At 41.1% G+C, this 20,587-nt stretch overlaps 1 protein-coding gene and 1 pseudogene across 1 annotated transcript; both read left to right on the top strand.

Annotated features, from left to right (window-relative positions):
* The first annotated feature begins 3,549 nt into the window (after positions 1 to 3,549).
* On the top strand, positions 3,550 to 4,200 carry LOC133754191 (acyl-protein thioesterase 1-like). The gene is made up of 2 exons (XM_062184715.1): positions 3,550 to 3,912; positions 4,009 to 4,200. Exons 1-2 carry the CDS (start codon positions 3,550 to 3,552, stop codon positions 4,198 to 4,200), a joined length of 555 nt encoding a protein of 184 aa, XP_062040699.1.
* Positions 4,201 to 18,860: 14,660 nt separating this feature from the next.
* On the top strand, positions 18,861 to 20,181 carry LOC133754192 (Y-box-binding protein 2-like; annotated as a pseudogene).
* The last annotated feature ends 406 nt before the right edge of the window (positions 20,182 to 20,587 follow it).

Below are 20,587 nucleotides of genomic sequence, written 5' to 3' on the forward strand. Positions count from 1 at the left end.
ATCAAAGATACATTTTAATTTGTGGGACCTGAATCTGTGTATCATGTTTTAAACTTGTTGGTAGAAAGAAAATAAAAACATTTTAGATGGTTGTGCTTAAGTTTACTGGTTAAACAAACTACACCATGTTAGACATTTAAGAGGTGTTTTCAAATACATGATTCTTACAATTTATAGAAGGCATTGGACCTTCTGGTAAATGTTTTCTTAAGTTGTAATCTAATGGCTGAAACAGTTTGCTAAGTATTCATGTGATATTGCTATTGTCAGCAAGCGATCTAGGACTTGCTCCCTCATTTCTCTATTCTAAGCCCAACTTGTTCTTTCATTTCTCTATTCTCTTCAAGGTAGGAAACTAATTCTATTATGAAGGAATCTGTAGAACGCACAATTTAATCTTTAGACCTTATAAAAGAGATGGCTAACATTTTTCTGCAATAGAATAGCCAAAATAAGAACTTAAATAATAATCTCATAGCTAGATTCACTTCGCCATCAGCGAAGTATACAGTAAGTAGAAAAAACCTCCCTTTCAGACCAAAGGGAAAGAAGGTTTTAAAGTGAGAATATAATTTTCCTCATGGGCATTGTCTACCTTAGAAAAACTACTACAGAACGTGCCTGTGACTATAGACTTGTAGTTCAGGCCACCGAAGTTTAGAGATGGGCCTTGGGCACTCCCTTGACTTGCATCCTCTGGTCTGCTTTAACACAAACCAGGAGGAAAAGAAAGCTAGGCATCAGAAGCAATGGGTGGCAGGCCTATTACTGGCTGATCTGTACAGTGATCTGCCCTCAAGGAGACCCAACAGGCCAGTCCACTGCAGTGGATTTCAATGTGGTAAGCCTGGGCTTCAGCAGAAGTCAGCTTGTGAAGAGCCCTGGCAGCTCTGCCAAGAGTTGGATCACTGGAAATGGACCTGCCCTGGAGTCGAAGGATGCCCAAGTCAGAGCCACAGATCTTATTGGCTCTAAGCTGAAAAGCCCTTCACTCAGCCCAACTTCCAAAGTGACCACTGCAGCTGAGGGGATGGTCAAGTAGGGTCAGCAACATTGCAGGCAGAACTGTCAATTTCTTGTTAGAGATGCCACCTGCCTTTACCTGGCCAGCTCTCCTCCCAGGCCAGCCAAGTAATGAAAGTCAACAGAGTGCCTTCCCCTAGGAGGTTCACACCTCCCTTAGGATATACCCCATGTGAAGAGATAGATAGGTCTGGGCCTCTTAACTTACAAGGCCTAAAGCCCAACAGATTATTATCAAGCCTCTTCTATCAGGTTCTATTTGCCTCTCAATCAGAAAACTTAATTGTAGCTTAGACAGCACCTTTCTTAGCTCCTCTAATAATGACTCTGTCCTTTGTTCTAGACCCTGTCTAGCACACTTGGGCCTCATTCCTTTGTAATCATAACCTCTACTCTACCACCAATGGCTCTACTCCCAACCTGTGTGTACTGATGATCCTCTTCCCCACTTAATGCTGTATAATTGTTCAAACCTGGTAAATGCCACTCTTAGGATCATTGGTTACTATCCTCACTCTGTCTTTTATGACCTTGTCTAAATATGATCAGAGTCGGTAAACTTGGGAGGCTTCCATAGCCTTGGCAACTCATGACGACAGCCTAGGATGGTTACTGATGCCATAAACTAGAGTGTCAATTTGTTGGGTCAACAACAGGAGCCACTGTGCACTTGCTCCTCATGTGGGATCTCTGTCCTTAATGTGCTGTACATTTTGATTTAATGCTATAACTAGTACTCCAACAGTATGTTTCACTTTGTGTTTCTATGTGGGTGCAAACTGTTGAAATCTTTATACTAAATTGATCTTGTATATATAAAGAGAATTGAAAATGAATCTTGATGTGATTGGAAGGGGAGAGGGAGCGGGAGAGGGGAGGGTTGTGGGTGGGAGGGAAGTTATGGGAGGGGGAAGCCATTGTAATCCATAAGCTGTACACTAGAAATTTATATTCATTAAATAAAAGTTAAAAAAATAAATAAATTTCCCTGATGTCTACTACTTCTGAGCATTTTTTCATTTGTTACATTTCATCCTTTGAAAAAAATGCCTGTTCATGCCCTTTACCCATTTCTTTACTGTATTGTTTTGTTTTCTTGTTGTTGACATTTTGAGCTCTTTATAGATTCTGAATATTAATTATTTATCAGTTTCATAGTTCACAAATATTTTCTCTCATTCTGTCTGTTGCTTCTTCACTGTGTTTTTACTTTTAGGGCAAAGGCTTCCCTGCCTTTCAATTGTTGTCAAAGTTTCAGAATTTGAATTAGAATTAATTCTTCTTTAAAAGTCTTGTGGAATTTAACAGTGAAGCCATCTGGTCCTGGGCTTTTCTTTCTTGGGAGGGTCTTTATTACTGATTCAATCTCCATCTTGCTTATAGGCCTATTTAAGTTTTCTGCATCTTCATAAATCAATTTTGATAGATTGTATGATTCTAAAAATCTATGTATTTCTTGTAGATTTTCCAATCTTTCCAATAGCTGCTTGCATTAATTCCTGATGATTCTTTTTATTTCTATGGTCTCTGTTGTTACATTTCTTTTTTTAAAGAATTTTTATTTATTTGAAATTCAGAATTACGCAGAGAAAGAAGGAGAGGCAGAGAAAGAGCAAGGTCTTCCATCTGCTGGTTCACTCCCCAATTGGCTGCATTTTCTAGAGTTGTTCTGATCTGAAGCCAGATGCCAGGAGATTCTTATGAGACTCTCACGCAGATGGAGGGGCCCAAGGTCTTGGGCCACCTTCTACTGCTTTCCCAGGCCACAGCAAAGAGCTGGATCATACATGGAGCATCTGGGTCTCAAACCAGTGCCTCTATAGAATGCTGGCACTTCAGGTGGTGGCTTTACCTGCTGCGCCACACCACTGGTCCCAACAGCTCTTTTTCATCTCTGATTTTAATTTGGGTCTTCTCCCTTTTTTGTTTAGTTAAACCAAGGATGTATCAATTTTATTTATTTTTCAAAACACTATTTCTTCATTTCATCAATTTTTTTGCATTATTACATAGTGACCTTGTCTCTTTTGACAGTTTCTTTCTTTTTTGTTTGAAGATTTATTTATTTGAAAATAAGAGTTACACCGAGAGAGAAGGGGAGGTGGAGAGAGAGGTCTTCCATCTGCTGTTTCACTCTCCATTGGCTGCAATGGCTGGAGCTGCTCCAATCCAAAGCCAGGTGCCAGGAGATTCTTCTGGGTCTCCTACATCAGTGCAGGAGCCCAAGGACTTGGGCCACCTTCTGCTACTTTCCCAGGACATAGCAGAGAGCTGGATCAGAAATGGAGCAGCTGGGACATAAAGCAGCACCCATACAGGATGCCGGCACTGCAGGCAGTGGCCTTACCTGCTATGCCACAGCACTGGCCCTGATGGTTTCTAAGTCTATTTTCTCTGGCTTAGTGCCTACAAGACTGAGCATGTTCCGAGTAGGGCTCTGGCAACTCACTTCTGGCAGACCTTTGGGCTGAGGCCAGACACTATTCCTCCCTTCCACTTCCGACATGCTGTCGGCTTAGTCTGTGTATGTGTGGTAACACCATGTCTGCTCCACTGTTAGCCATGGTTCCTTGTGCCTGGAAGGCTGCCACTGTGGTAATTTTCCTTCATGGATTAGGAGATACTGGGCATGGATGGGCAGAAGGCTTTGCAGGTATCACAAGTTCACATACCAAATGTATCAGCCTGCATGCACCCATTATGCCTGTTACATTAAATATAAACACGGCTATGCCTTCTTGGTTTGATAATATTGGACTTTCACCAGACTCACAGGAGGATGAATCTGGAATTAAACAGGCAGCAGAGAATGTAAAGGTTTTGATAGATCAAGAGGTGACGAGTGGCAGTCCTAACAGAATCATTTTGGAAGGATTTCCTCAGGGAGGAGTTTTATTTTTATATACTGCTGTTACCATACAGCAGAAACTGGTGGGTGTCACTGCACTTAGTTGCTGGCTTCCACTTTGGGCTTCATTTCCACAGGGTCCTATCAGTGGTGCTAATAGAGATATTTCTATTCTCCAGTTCCATAGAGATTGTGACCCTTTAATTCCACTAATGTTTGGTTCTCTTACTATGCAAAAACTAAACACATTGCTAAATTTGGCCAGTGTAACCTTTAAGGCCTGTGAAGGCATGAGGCATAGTTCCTGTCAGCAAAAAATGGATGCTTAATATTTCTGAAGTATGTTAATTTTCTGCTGTATTCCAACAGACCAAACAAGATACACAAGGATGTATCTTTATAAATGGGTGCTAACTGGTAATGAAAATAATTTACTACTGGACTATAGAATAATAATGTTGACAATGAAGACATATGTATATCTCTGGATTTAAAATTTTGAACAGTCATTTCCTGAGTCATTTTCCTTTGCCTTGAAGAATAAGATGTATTGTTTCATTATATAAGTCAGCAAAATCTTATCTATGGCAAGAAATAGTCTGTTGCAATATTGTGCTGTAATGTGGGAAAATGTAAAAGTTTTCCACAGTTTCTATCAATGTGAGATAAAACTTAATCCTGAAAAAAAGTCTATTTTATCTGACATTAGGCTAGGACCTCCTGCTCATTTTTTTTATTTCCATTAGCATAGAATAATTTTCTCCATTCTATCACTTTCAGTCTGTGTGTAGCTTTGTTGGTCTGCAGTGTTTCTTGTATGCAGCATGTATATTGGTCTTTGTTTTTAATCCATTCAGTCAGTCCATCTTTTATTTGGAGAGTTTATTCCACTTACATGCAAGATTGTTATTGGTAGCTGGCACCGCAGCTCACTAGGCTAAATCCTCTGCCTGTGGCACCAGTACCCGGGTTCTAGTCCTGGTTGGGGTGCTGGTTCTGTCCTGGTTGCTCCTCTTCCAGCCCAGCTCTCTGCTGTGGCCCGGGAAGGCAGTGGAGGATGGCCGAAGTCCTTGGGCCCTGCACCCGCATGGTAAGCACCTGGATCCTGGATTCAGATTGGCACAGCGCACCAGCCATAGTGACCAATAGGGGGGTGAACCAATGGAAGGAAGACCTTTCTCTCTGTCTCTCTCACTGTCTAACCTGCCTGTCAAAAAAGAAAAGATTGTTATTGGTGAGTGATGACTTGTCTTACCTCTTTTTCCCCACAAATATTCTAGTTTGTTTTGTACTATTACTTTATACTTTTTTTCCACAAATATTTTATTGGTTGTTTTGTACTACTACTTTGTACTATAACTTTGTAATAATATTAGATTTTTGGCTTCATATTTTTTCATGATGTTGTGTTTAGTACATCCTTAATTTTTTTTCAAGATTGTTTGTTTTGGAACGTCTTTATTAACTTTTCTTTATAAATTAGAGCTAGCTGGATACAGTATTCTAGCCCAACAGCTTTGTTTTTCTTTAAGGACTTGGACTATGTCTCTCTGTTGTATCCTCTTTTGTGAGGTTTTTGATGAGAAATCTGCTGTCAATCTAGAGCTCTTTTAAAGATAATCTTGCATTTCTGTCTTGTACTTTTTAGCATCTTTTCTTTGTGTTTTACGTTTGAAAGTTTGAATATTCTGTAGTGTGATGAAGACCTTCTCTGATCATGTCTCTCTGGGATTCTATGTGCTTCTTGTGCTTGGATGTCCATATCTTTGTCCAAATTTCTGAAATTTTCTTCGATAATTTCACTGAGTAAGTTTTCTAAATTACTTTGTTTTTCCACTCCTTCAGGGAATGTCTAAGACATGTGTAGTTTGTCCTTGTTGGTGTCTAATAGATTAAACACTGTTTTCATTTTTCTGAATTTTTTTCTTTTTTTGTCAGACTGTGATATTTCAAAACCTTTGTCTTTTGGCTTGGATATTCTTTCTTTGGCACCATTGAGAATGGTTTTCATGCTTTTCACTGTATTTTTTACTTGACATATTGAGTTCTTAATTTCTTAATATTTCAATTTGGCTGTTCTTTAATATTTCTATTTCTTGGCTGAATTTCTCATTCATGGAATGCATCAACTTCTTTAACTCATGTAATTCTGTCTCTATTTTTCAATAATCTTACAATAAGTCTTTTGAATTCCTTTTCAGGCATTTTGTCAAGATCCTCATCTTCACAGTCCAATATTGAAGTATTATTGTGTTCTTTTTGGTGTTTCATATTGTCTTCCTTGTTAATATATCTCATATTTATGATTTTTACATATCTAGAGAAGACTTGTGGATATCTCCTTTGAAGTCTTTGTTTTTGGGAATGTGCCCCTAGGTATAGGGAGATGCCTGCACCTTCAGTGAATATCTAGAGTTGTGTGCTGAGTGGGACCAGGGAGATCTGGTCAGCATTTGTGTGTGAGTCAAAGTCCAGGGTAACACCCAAAATATGTTTGGTAGCTCTCCTCTGTATCCAGCAGAAGAGAGTGGATGATCCCCTTGTTTGTTGTGGTCACTGCCCCCACAATTCTCTGTGCCAAGATAAACTTCTCTGTGCCTGAACCCTGCCCCCAACTCACTCAAGTACATGAACTGCACAAAATATCTGTCTACTTTGTAATCTGAACATGGAGTCCTTCTGGCTTATAGCATAAGCCCACCATTCCCAGTCACAGGGTGCAGGGTTCCTGCAGTCACAGACTGTAAGGCATCCACTCTCTGCCCTTGGAACTGCTCTATCCAGAGAACTACTCTGTCCCTGACCTTGGGATAGGGCTGGAAAGCAACATGCTTTCCATTCCCTGAGCTAAATGGTTGCCCTGCCCCCACCAGCTCCTCTTCCAGGACTCAAAGTCAGTGGAGATCATAGATTTTTCACTGTGATAAAAAAAAACAGACATGCACTAGCTCTGGCAGCCTCTACTCCCATTACTATGTCACTTTCCCCTCTGGTGGAGGAAGGAGCAATGTGCCTTCCATTCACAAAGTTAAGTAGACACTCTGCCCCTGGACAACTTACCTCACTGGAGTAAGAGTCAGCAGGGACCACAAGTCTCTTCTCCAGACAACATCACCAGTGGAGCACAGGCTTGTACAGATACCACTCAACTCACTCTGGGAAGATGGCCTCCCTGCCAGCTTAGGACTGCAGGAGCTGCAGCCATAGGAGTAGCTGGTGGTGTCCCCCGAGCTTCTGTGTGTCTGCGCAATTTTTGCTGCTCCACAGATTGTCTCTTCTTACTTTATAAATTTTATTTCTATTTCTTACTTTACTGCATTGGCTAGGACTTTCAGTTACATGTTGAAAATTGGTTGTGAAGACACATGCTTATTTTATTCCTCATTTTAGTGGAACAATTTGGAACTTTCCATCATTACCTATAATGTGAGGTGAGAGGTCTGTGTAGATGTATTGTATTAACTTGGAGAACATCCTGGGCTGGAGGCTCTTACTTAATTTTTCATCCATTTGTTTCATCACTCAGTGCTAGACTTTGTCAAGATTTTCTGTATTCATCAAATTGATAAAATTTTGTTTTTTTCTTTTTTACCATTGATTTGGGAAATTAAATCACCACCAGTTTGACCTGCCTTAAATATCTGGAACTAATTCCATATGTTTATCAAACATCATGCTTATAATACCTTATTAAATTTTATGAAAAATTTTAAAATATGTGCATATATGTATATGAGAGATACTGGCCTAGAAGTTACTTTCCTGTACCATGTCTGTATAGTTTGGATATGGGAGCATTTCTTCAAGATCTATCGTCCAGAAAAATTCACAAATAATTACAGCAATTATTTCTTAGATGTTACATACAATTTCTCAGCAAACCCATCAGAGCCTGCTGCTTTTTCTTTTAGGAGATTGTTACTGAATTGATTTATCTTTAAATAAATTGTTTATATGTATTTTTTATCTATTTATTTGGAAATCAGAGAAAGAGGTCTCTTCTTTTGCTGTTCAATTCACCAAGTGACCACAACAGCTGAAACTCAGCAAACCTGCAGTTTGGAGACATAAACACAACCCAGGTCTCCCCATATTAGTATAATCCAGATCTTTGATATGAGTGACAGAGACACAAAAATTTTAGACATTGGCTTTTACCTACCAGTGTGCATGTCAATAGAAAGTCTGAATTGGGAGTGGAGCTACTACTTGAACCAAGGTAGCCCACTGTTGGTTGCAGGCATATCAAGCAGCAACGGCTGTGAAAACATCTTTTAACTGAATTTCTTTAATAGATATAGAAAATTTTAGGATATTTATTTCTTCTGATGTGAGTTGAGGCAGATTGTGTCTTTATTTTAGCTAGTCCATTTCTTCTGGATTAAAACACCAATATTTTTGCAAGGACAATTTGAAAGCCATGAATTCAGCATTTCAGCATTTTATATGCTTTCAGTGAGAAGATTGGTCAACCCTATTCTATTATTACACCAGGCAAAAGTTTTATTTGACTCCTATATTCGTATTTGTTCTAATAGGTAACCTAATTACTGGCTTGTTACCTTGAACTTGTTTAGTCTTGGTTTTCAGCTTTTCTAGAGTAGGCATGAATATATGTCAAGTTTTCCATAAGCACTGTTAACTTTGAAGGTCTTGACCATCAACATTTTATTTCCTTAACATCAAACCAGGGCTATTTAACATACTTTTTTTGTATAGTGGTCTAAAATAAGCATTAATTCAGTGTGTGGTTCTTACTTAAAAAGTACAGCCTTTAGGTATTTCACTTACATGCTTGTGATGTTAATAATATGTAAACAAGGTCTTACTTGGGTTGGAACTTAGATACCCTCCAAACCAAATAATCTGAAATGTATTTTTATACTTCCATCCCAGGATCAGTTATTCTGGTGAACCTCATGTAGTTTCACTCCATCAATGCTCAGTCTATCTCATGCTCAAGGACTTGTGGGGACTTTACATATTCAGTTCTCAAGGTTTCATCTGTTCAGTTACATTCATTCCAGTTTCTTCTTTGGAAAGTTCTTGCTGTCCTCAGATACGGTAACTATTGCAGCTCAATAGCAACAGGTATTGACTGGAATCCAGTTCATTGTATTGTTGAAAAGTCATTTTTCCCAGCAAGAACCCATATAACTGTAGTGACTGCTTGTCAAATTTTCTTTTCTTGGTGATCTCAATGTTTTATTGCCTGTTGTTTGCCTGACATCTTCTCATAAACTTTCCTCAATGCTTTTTGTTGTGTTTTTTAGTGCCAAGAGATTTTAACCGGGTATTGAAAGTAAAATCACCTGATTTCATTTCTACACTCATGTTTTTGGTCCACTGAGAATATTTCCTGATTTTTCATATGAGAAAAATGCAATTTAATAACTCATTTTGATACAATGTTAAATTTTGAAAGTCTGTCACATTTTCAGATAAAATGAAATGCAGAACAACAAAGAGAAGGGAGAGGTGAAGAGATTTTGCTTCTACTGCCTCACTGCCCAAATAGCCACAACATGCATGTGTGGGCCAGGCTGAAGCAAGGAGCCAGAAACTACATCCTGATCTCCTACATGGGTGGCAGGGGCAAAGTACATGGGACATCTTCCACTGCCTTCCCAGGCATAATAGCAGGACATTATATTGGAAGCAGAACAATCAGAACTGGAAGAGGCATTCCAGTGCAGGATACTGCTGCCACAAACAGGAGCTTAACCTGCTGTGGCATAATGCCAGACCTTCTTTTAAAATTAAGATTCAGTTATGTGGAAGCCAAAGTAAGAGAGAGCAGGCTGTTATTGGCTATCATCTATCACTTTTATTAGTTTTTCTTAAATAGTTGCTTATCACAGAATAATATATTAAAAATATATGACACCAATGAAAGAGCCAGTGTGTTCCCACTGTCTGGTTTCTGATTGCTGCTGATGTGATGCCCTTTTGCAAACTTAAGAGGAAAGAGAGTTTTGGGGCCAATACCCAGAATGTAGGGGGACATTAGCACTCATGACACTAGATGGGACTTTATTCTCTGTCATATGTTTGTTATATAGATATGGCCACATGAACTGAAGCAGGATTTGAACACTTAGTGCATTCATGACTATCTTCATATACTCTTCAAAACTTACTAACAGAAAAGTATGAATACTACCACATACTGTGACTTAGTGTTTTTATTCAATGTCAGAGTGTGTAATTACTTCTGTAATCCTCAAGTTAACAAGGCAAAGATAAAAAGAAAAAATTAGTGAAAAACAAAGAACTATATCAGTCAAGAATGCGGGTTGCCAACAAATTTCTGGGACACAGTAAATTTTGAAAAAATGAAGTATTTTGTGCTTTCAGTGCTTCATGTGAAAAACACATACATACACACACCATCATCATGACCACCATCACCACCACCCCTCACTGGAGCCACCTGTGTGTTGGAGAATTGAGGACACCATACATGCAGAACAAAGGAGCTGCAGGCATTGTCTGACAGTAAGGAGGCAAGAGACAGCTCTCAGAATAGACCCATTTCTCTTCACTGAACACAGCTGTAGGATTGGGGGAGCAGAAGCCCTGTATGGGAAAGGTGTTGAGGAAATCACCAAAATAATTTGCAAAAGTTTACCATGCTCTAGCTTACAAAGAGATGGTCTTAATTCCTATAAACTGTTGGTTTTCCCTAATGTGCATAGTCAGGAAGTTTTTAAAAATGATTCATCAATGGATTATGCTGCAGGAGTTGCAGGGTCACAGTCCACCTGTGAGAAGAACAGGATAGTTTTCTCAGGGCTTGGAATCCTGTCAGATGTATCCTATTGACTAGAACATATTCCTCAGGATGCCTCACAGGCAGGGCTGCCTGGAGAGAGCTGCAGCTGTCTTTGGGTAGGGCATGTGAGTGTCTGTTGGTGCACAAGTGTGCATTCATGTGTTAAGGAGGCCAATGCATAATGAGGAGAGTCTCCCACATGCTCCAGGCCCTTCTTCCTAGGCACACAAAAAGGTGAAATCACTATCCACACAGGTCTGCTTCATCTCACTTAAGTTTTCTACTAAAAACAAATGTATGTATATATATGTGTGTGTGTGTTGGGGTGGTTGATGGTGTGAGTTTCTCCTTGTGCATTTCAAAATCCCACTAACTTAGGCTTAAAGCCTCAACCAAAATAACCAGTAATGGCATTTACAACAACCACACATTGCTTAAAGTCCAGGCTCACAGAAGAAAAAATACCTACTGTGTGTAGACAGAATTATGTCATACAACCCCTAGAATACAGTGCATATTAGGGGTATGAAGAAAATTCTTAGACTTGGGGCTTGTGCGGTGGCTCAGTGGGCCTGGGCTAAAGCACCTGCATCCCAAATGCACACCAGTTCGAGACTCAGCTGCTCCGATTCCTGTCCAGCCCTCTGCTATTGCCCCAGAAAGCAGTAGAAGATGACCCAAGTCCTTGGGTCCCTGCACCCACCTGAGAGATGCAGAAGAAGCTTCTGGCTCCTGGCTTCGGATTGGCGTAGCTCCAGCCATTGCGTTCATCTGGAGAGTGAGCCTGTGGATGGAACACCTCTCCTTCTCTCTCTGCCTCTCCTCTCTCTGTGTAACTCTGACTTTCAAATAAATAAATCTTTAAAAAAGAAATTTATAGGCTAGTTCAAGTACTTCTGCATCTTTAAATAGTTATTTATTTCATCTGAAAGGCAGAGTAATAGATAGAGGGTATGAAAAAGGAAGAGAGAGAGAGATCCTCCATCCACTGGTTCTATCTCCAAATGGCCAAAATGGCTGAGCTGGGCCAGGTCAAAGCCACAATCCAGGAGCTGTACCAGGGCTCCAATGTGTGTGGCAGGGGCCCAAATACTTAGACTGTCCTCCACTACTTTTCCAAGGAGATGGATTGGAAATGAAGCAGTTAGGATTGAACTGGCACTTATATGGGATACTGTTATTGCAAGTGGCATCTTAACCTGTTATGCTACAATGCCAGCCTATAGTATTTGAAAGTTAAGGCTGCAAACTATTAAGCCATGATGTTATTAAATCTGCAGCCTCCCACAAGGGTTTTAGGACTACACTGTGTGGTTCAGTTTATGTCCCAGGCATCTGGGGCTCCTTGTTAAGTTATGGTTTCACTGTTTCCTCTCCCTTGTAGGCCAGGCATGAGGCCTCCAGTGTAGGTTGGGTGAAATTATTGTTTTTCTGGAATTGATCTGTTAGGGAAGTTCCCATACCCAACTCCTGAAGAGCAAGTTGCTAGCCACACACAGTGTGGCCTTCTCAATCAGTAAGGAGGGAAGAGACACATGTTCTAAAAACAAGAAATGGGTAGGCATGAGCTATCAGGGCCTGGGCAATTCTGAGTAGACCATGGAAAGGACACAGGAGTCTTCTGAGATCGCCTAATCCTTCCAGTGCCAGTTCCCGTGGGCCCCAGCCCACGGCTGGCCCTGAGGAGCAAGGATGCATTGCTGCCTGGAGAAGCTACATTTGAGTCTGGGAAAGTCAGTACACTTCACCTCAAATATTTAAAGCAATTTTTTAAGTAAATTGCCCAATTAAAGCTTGGTAATTTGTTTTCAAAAAAAGGATTTCTTTTTAATTAAACAAATAGATAAAACGGAGCATGCACAATGTGGAAGAGGAAAAGACAATTGCTGATTTGCATTTCAACCTGCAAGGGGTGGGCAGGACACAGCCAGGAAGAGAAGAGAACCCCATTTTTCCTTCCCTTGATCTCATAGTTCAGCTTCCTCCAACTTCAGCTGCACCATCAGGGAACACAGAAGTCAGATTTACAAGAGTGTTTACATGTGCAAATGCAGGGAGCCATGCCCCAGGATACAAAGTACAGTCTGTGGACATCATAGAGACACCCCAGAACAATGCTCAACACCAAGAGCAATGACTGTTCAGCCTAACATCTCCCAGGACAGGAAATAGAGGAGTTCAGAGTTACCAACTGGCTCCTATGCTGCTGCAATCCACTTCTGGGGCTCACTGAGGAGAGCAGGAACTGCTGCTCCTGGGGTTTGCCATCAGGAGCTTCTTGGTGCACAGCAGGTTCCAGAGAATGGATTCTTCTTTTCCAGGAGCTTGTGCAAGATGCCATACAGAGGAAGTGGCAGCCCTATTGTGTCCTTATTGGGCTCCTCCTTGCCTGACTGCTCCAAGCCCAAGCTCCTGCCAGACTGTACTCCATTGTCCCTGCAGGGCAAGCTGTTCTGCTGGTTGCACATGCCAGCCAGGGTTTCCAGCTGCCTCCTCTCCATGCAGCTGCCTACTGCTGCCCAGCTGCTCCTGTTAGCTGGAATACTGTAGGGCAGTCCAGGGCGGCATCTTAGGCCTCTGTCTTCACCTTCATAGTGTATTGCTTAGAGCTTTCACATTTCCACTAGTTCAGTTGAGTCTTCTACTCCACTGGGATGCCAAGTTCTGCACTTTGCAGAGAGAGCCTGCATCATTGAATTCAGGCACCCAGTCGGGGGAGAGCTCAGGTCTTCAGTGGAGCAGCCTGTGCAGGACCTGGATGGGGCCTCTGAGTATTTTCCCCTTTCTTTGCTGGTCCATGAGTTGCACTCACTCTGGACATGGTGGGACTCCATGTGTCACTTCCCCACAAGGACACAGGAGCTCCCTGCTACAGTACAATCACATGTGCTAGGCTCTTGGCCCAGCAGGGCCAGGGTACAGACTCAGTGGATGCTGACCCACAGGTGATGTATAGGCCTGCACATGCAGGCAGGGCACATGGGGTAGCACAGTGTGCTCCCTGGAAGTCACTTCTTGAAAATGTGGCTTCTCAGACTGGGGAATGTGGCACCAAGTGCCTTCTTTTCTTCTTCTCATCCCCCACCCCCACCTCTTGGCTTCCTCCCCCCACTCTTTCCTCCCCCCTCCCCTTCCTTCCCTTCCCCACCCCTCTCCTCCCACACCTCTTCCTCTGCCTCTTTTTTTTGCATTTGCTACTAAACATGTTGCTTTTTTATGTTATGTTTCCATGCATAATTGAATCAAGATATAATTTTTTTTCCTTTATGCACCACTATCACACTGTGTGAACATTATTACAGGGTCCTTTCTCCTTGCTGTTATTTTCTGCAGGATTTTTTTTTCACTATTTTTGGCTTGAGTGTTCTAAACATGCCTATAATAATTTACTGTAGAAAATAAAGCATCCAGTGATTTTTAAATTAAGAATTTATAATTTATAAATTATAAATACATTTTATAAAATGCACATTTCATATTTAAGTTTCTATAAATTAAAATGGGGTAAAAACTTTTTAAAATATTAAGCTTTTATTCAAAAACATGTTTTCCCCTTTTACAATGATACGTGTGTATAAGCTTCTCTAACATTTTATTTTATTTTAAATTTTTTTAGTTAAAATGGGATCTTCTATTCCATTGTATTTTGTAATTGGTGTGTGTTGAAAAACACATACTATTGTTATTTGAATGTTGATTTTATAAAATGATTTTATAAAATGATTCATGAGGTTAGCTTGCTAATTTTAGCTTTTCCAAGATTGTTTTAATTCTTTCTGTAACCAAATAATGTTCAGCAAAATATTTTTCTCCTCCTCTGAAATTATTATGGTTCTAACTTGATTTTTTCCTTATTTCATAGTTAATAATCTAATAACAATGAAGACAGTGGCTTCTATGTCCAACTCTTAAGTGCTATATAGTTTTGTTACAAAATTCTTAGTGTATCAATGCTATTATAAAGATAACTTACTTCAGAATACTTTAAATGTACAAAACAAATATTATAAAATAATCACAAAGTTCCTATATATCCCATACTGGGCTTCCTTACTGCTAACATCTTATACTAGAATGATATATTTGTCACAATCAATATGCACTCATTGAGTTCTCTATTTTTATAGAATTCTGATAGTCTTCCAAAATTGGTGAAACATGCCAACTTCCCCAATTTTTTACCCAACTCCCACTATCCCTCCTCCCACTTTCAAATTCTAACACTAACAATATTTGTTGAGTTTGAGGGGTTTGAGGGTCCTACATCTGAGGAAGATTTTGTTAACACATAATCTGCCTCTAATTACAGATGCCAACAAAATATCTGATATTCCTTAATTGAGGTAGAGTCTGCATTCTCTTCCTCTGACTCTGAGCTACTATGTGAGTGCCTTGACACGAGATTACACTATAAACAATGTCGTGCCAGTTTCTAGACCTGGTCTTCAATGCAATAGCAGTTTTAGGCCTTATTGAAGTCAGTAGAACTACTCTCATGTGGGCAATGCCTGGAGAAACCTAGAGAGTGAAGTGTGCCCAGCTGATTCCCAGCAACCTCGCCACCTCTGTGACAACACACCAGTTAAGTGTATTAATTGTATTAAACCTTGTAGATCAGCTGAGACCCAAGATGAATATCCCAGTGTGATCTCAGTCAATGTCATGAGAAATAGACATATTTTCCAATGAATCAGTGCCTGTATTTTTGACTGACATGTCGTGAGATAATAAAATATATACTCTTTATGTCCAAAGTCTGTCATTTTTGTACATGATCTGATATAACATATCATGTTGGTGGGAATGCAAACTGGTGAAGCCACTATGGAAGTCAGTCTGGAGATTCCTCAGAAACCTGAACATAACCCTACCATACAACCCAGCCATCCCACTCCTTGGAATTTACCCAAAGGAAATTAATTTGCCTAATAAAAAAGCCATCTGCACATTAATGTTTATTGCAGCTCAATTCACAATAGCTAAGACCTGGAACCAACCCAAATGCCCATCAACAGTAGGCTGGACAAAGAAATTATGGGACATGTACTCCATAGAATACTATACAGCAGTAAGAAACAACGAAACCCAGTCATTTGCAACAAGATGGAGGAATCTGGAAAACATCAGGCTGAGTGAATTAAGCCAGTCCCAAAGAGAAAAATATCATTTGTTTTCCCTGATCGGTGACAACTGAGCACCAAAGGGGAAACCTGTTAAGTGAAATGGACACTATAAGCAACAATGAACTGATCAGCTCCTGTCCTGACTTTAGATGTACAATGTAATACTTTATTCTTTTTAGTATTTGTTGTTGTTGTTGTTGTTCTAGTACTATTGGTTGAACTCAGTAATTAACACACAATTATTCTTAGGTGTTTAAATTTTAACTGAAAAGTGATCCCTGTTAAATTTAAGAGTGGAAAAAGAGAGGGAGGAGATGAACAATTTGGAATATGCTCAATCGGACTGGCCGCAAATGGTGGAGCTAGAAATGTGCCAGGGGATTCCAACACAATCCCATCAAGGTGGCATGTACCAATGCCATCACACTAGTCCAAGTGATCAATTTCAGTTCACAATTGATAGCTCTGATAGGTCTAAGAGTCAAAGAGATCGCACAAACAAGATAAGTATCTGCTAATACTAACTGATAGAATCAAAAAGGGAGAGAAAGATCCAACATGGGAAGTGGGATACACAGCAGACTCATAGGATGGCAGATGTCGTAAACAGCACTCTGGCCTCACAATCAGCCCTCAAGGCATTCAGATCTGGCTGAAGAGCCCATGAGAGTATAGCAGGCATGGAAAGCCAAGATATCATGGAAAAAAAAGACCTAAATGAATGATCTCTGCGAGTGAGATCCCAGTGGAAAGAACGGGGCCATCAAAGAAGGAGGTACCCTTCTCTGAAGGGAGGAGAGAACTTCCACTTTGACTATGACCCTATCGGAATAACATCAAAGTCAGCGAACTCTAAAGGCTTCCATAGCCCTGGCAACTCATGACTAGAGCCTAGGGAGATTACTGACGCCATGAACAGGAGTGTCAAATTGTTAAGTCAGCAACAGGAGTCACTGTGTACCTACACCCCATGTGGGATCTGTCCCTAATGTGTCGTCTAAAGCCAAGTGATGCTATAACTAGTACTGAAACAGTATTTTTATACTTTGCGTTTCTGTGTGGGCACAAACTGATGAGGTCTTTACTAATTATATACTGAAGTAATCTTCTGTATATAAAGAGAATTGGAAATGAAAAAAAAAAAAACCTGGTGTTAAAATGGAAATGGCATAGAAAATTAATTAATTTGAAAAAAAATTATGTAGGATCTCTTTCTTTAATGTGCTGTACATTGCTATTTAATGCTATAATTAGTAATCAAATGGTAGTTTTTTTCACTTTATGTTGCTATATGGGCAAAATGTTGAAATCTTTACCTAATATATACTAAACCGATCTTCTGTATACAAAAGAATTGAAAATGAATCTTTACATGAATAGAAGGGGAAAGGGAGCAGGAAAGGGGAGGGTTGCGGGCGGGAGGGAAGTTATGGGAGGGGGGAAGCCATTGTAACCCATAAGCTATACTTTGGAAATTTATATTCATTAAATAAAAGTTTAATAAAAAAAAACAATATTACTTTCCTTTTGTCTACTCAATGTAATTGATTACATTAACATTTAATATTAAACCGGTTTCAGTCTGGATTATTATTTATAATTATATTGCTATTTAAAATTATTTAATATTTTGTACTCATTGTAATATTTCATAATTGTTTTACTTCATTTTTGGTCTAAGAATTCTTTGTTGATGAAATCTGTTAATTTTTAGACCAAATTTTCCTTCCTTGTCTATATGTGGATAGTATGAGATCATCTATGCTTCCAAGGATTTGCAGATTTCTTCTACTTCTTTTTATTGTGGTGAGATATTTAGTGTAAAAATGTGGGCTTTTAAGATTTGTTTTATTTATTTGAGAGGCAGAGGGAGAAAGAGAGAGAGAGAGAGAGAGAGAGAGAGAGAGAGAGAGAGAGAGATCTTCAATCTGCTGGTTCACTGCTCATATGACCACAACAGCCAGGACTGGGCCAGGCAAAAGCCAGGAATCAGGAGCTTCATCTCAGCCTCCCACATGGGTGTAGGGGCCCAGTGACTTGAAACTTCTTCTGCTGCCTTTCTTAGGTCCACCTGCAGGGAGCTAGATCAGAAGTAGGGCAGCTGGACTAGAACTGGCACCCATATGGAATGCCACCATTGCATGTGAGTGCTTAACCAGTTAGGCCACAATGCTGGCCCAAAGATGTGGTTATTTTTATCTTATAATTTATAAAATTATATATTATCAATTTCTCCACCTCCGTTTTTAAAGTTAGATTAGCTAAGTAATTACTTATTTTTTAAAAAGGAATTTTGGGTTGTTTTTCTAATACTTTATGATTTCTGCTTCATTAAAGTTTTCTCTACTATTTATTAATAATGATTTTCTCTTGATTATTGTGTTTTTAGACTTTTGAATTATGTTTTCCTAATAAAATTACATTGAATTTAACTGCTTTAGAAACAACTGAGATACTGCTTTTTAAAAAGATTTGTGTTATGTATTTGAATGACAGAATGACAGAGAAGGAGCAAAAGAGGTCTTCCATTATTTGGTTCACTCCCTAAATGACCACAATGGTCATACTGAAACAGGAACTCCATCTGGGTCTCCCATATGGGTTGTAGGTGTCCAAGACTTTTGACCATCTTCCACTGCCTTCCCAAGAAGTCAGATCAAAAGTGGAACAGGTGGGACTTGAACCTGCACTCCTCTAAGGGATCCAGAATTGCAGCAACCTCGTGCACCACGACACTGACTCTCGGATATTAATTTAAGTTATGCTTTTGGTTATAATTTTAAAAAATTCTATGAAGTGTAGGGATTTTTATACAGCATGCCATTGACTCTACCATCTTGCTAACAACTGTACACAGCTGCTGTATACTGATGGCTTTGTTGTATTTTTGTTGCAATGAAAATGTGTGCTCTAAATCACAATCCAAATAAAATGACCTATATTTTCAGGTGTGTATTTTAGGAGACCAATTGTTCTCTTTTATATTTCATCAACCAATTTACCCCAAGACAATCACATTCTACAGTTTTAAGTCCAAGCTTTTTAAAAATTTATATATTTGAAAGAGTTACAGGGAGAGGTCTTCCATAAAATGGGGCCTGCGGGCCAGGTGGCTGCTGAGCTACGATTGGCTGGTGCCCAGAGGCAGGGCCTGCATGCACCTCGGCAGCAAGCTGCGACTGGCCTCGGATCAGGGCCCACTGCCAGCATGCAGGGGTGGTTTAGGGGACCGGGGGCAGAGCCAGGGCTGCAGAAGAGGTGGAGCAGGTAGCTGCAGTGGCCCATACTGAACCCCGTGATGAGTGTGGGGAAGGAGGCAGAGGGGGTCGGGGAATGGGGACAGGGGCCTCCAGCCCGTGGTGACAGTGCCAGCGACAGTAGCAGGTTTGGTGGTGGTGATGGTACCAATGTTTGCTGGGGAGCCGCAGATAGCGGGCAGCAGAGGGGCATATCTGCCTCGGGCAGTGCTGCTAGGACCCCCTGGTCGCCAGGTCCTACACCCTTGCCAACACGGAATGCTGCCTTGGGGACCCCCGTGCTCTCCAGTCCGGTCACTAGACAAGCTGGTGCTGGGAATTCAGGATGGTTACGGATTCAACAGGGATGACCCCAAGGAGGACGTCTTTGTTCACTAGACAGCTATTAGAAGAATCAGCCCCAGGGAGTTTCTGCACAGCGCTGGTGATGGGGACCCTGTGGAGCTTGATGTCGCAGTAGGAGAGAAGGGCACAGAAGCCGCTAATGTAACTGTGAGCGGGCAGGTGCCGGTGAAGGGGCAGCCGCTGTGCCCCTGCCGGAGCAGGTTCCATGATTCATCCCCAGCCTCGCCCGGCTGCAGTGCACCCACGGGGCAGAGGCGCCCTCCACTGGGGAAGAACCTTGCAGTGAAGGAGAGCCAGCTGAAAACTGTGTTGGGGTCCAGAGGACATGGCCATCACTTGTACCAAGGGCGCCTGGCCTCTGTGCGAGGACTCCTGGCCCCTCAGCCAGCAGCAGCCAATAGAGGGCACTGTGGGCTGGAGCCCAAAGACAAGGCCCCAGAGGAGGGAGACCAACAACGGGGATGTGAGGGGTCCCCCAGCTCAGACTTCAGCCCAGATATCGCAAGCCCTTCCTTCCTAGGCACCCAAGCAGCAGACAATGGAAGGTGGGGATGGGGAGGCCTATTCAGCCAAGGCCACACTGACGGCTCCTGACCTGAGCCCCAGCACTCAGGAAACTGCCTCTGCTGCTGGTCACACAGAGACCTCAGTCCCAGAGACCTAGGCTCCATCAACACTGAGACCCACCACCACCACCATGCTGGAGAGCGTAGAAGTCAATGGACACCCAGCCACTATCTCCGTCTGCCAGTGTTTCCGACTGATTTGTACCCTACCCAGCACCCCTCTCCGTTTTCCCATAATTCATGACGTGAAAACATTGGCTTTTCCCCTTTCTCTTGAGACTCAGGAGAGCCAAAGCAGCAGCCTTTTGCCTGGTTCCTTTCTCCCCTACCAAGGGTTGAAGGAAGGGATCCACCCTGATTTTCAGAGGCGTCTACTCCATCCTCTAAATCAGGCTGAAAAGGAACAAGCCAGCTCTTACCTTCTCGGGTTTTCTCTCCCACTTCAGCTTATTTTTTGTTTCCCTCAACCGCCTAACTCAGAAGCCATTTTATGAACTGCTATGTGCCACCTGAGCCTTCAGTAAAAACAAAAGCAGCCTTGTGTATTAAAAAGAAATTGATCCATTTTTAACATATGTCTTTTAGTAAATGCCTAAATTGCGTAGACACTGGATAAGGCATTAAACATGCCTAAGGGATCATTGAGGGCA

The sequence above is a fragment of the Lepus europaeus genome, chromosome Y (genome assembly GCF_033115175.1).
Source record: "Lepus europaeus isolate LE1 chromosome Y, mLepTim1.pri, whole genome shotgun sequence".
In the NCBI taxonomy this organism is placed as follows: Eukaryota; Metazoa; Chordata; class Mammalia; order Lagomorpha; family Leporidae; genus Lepus; species Lepus europaeus.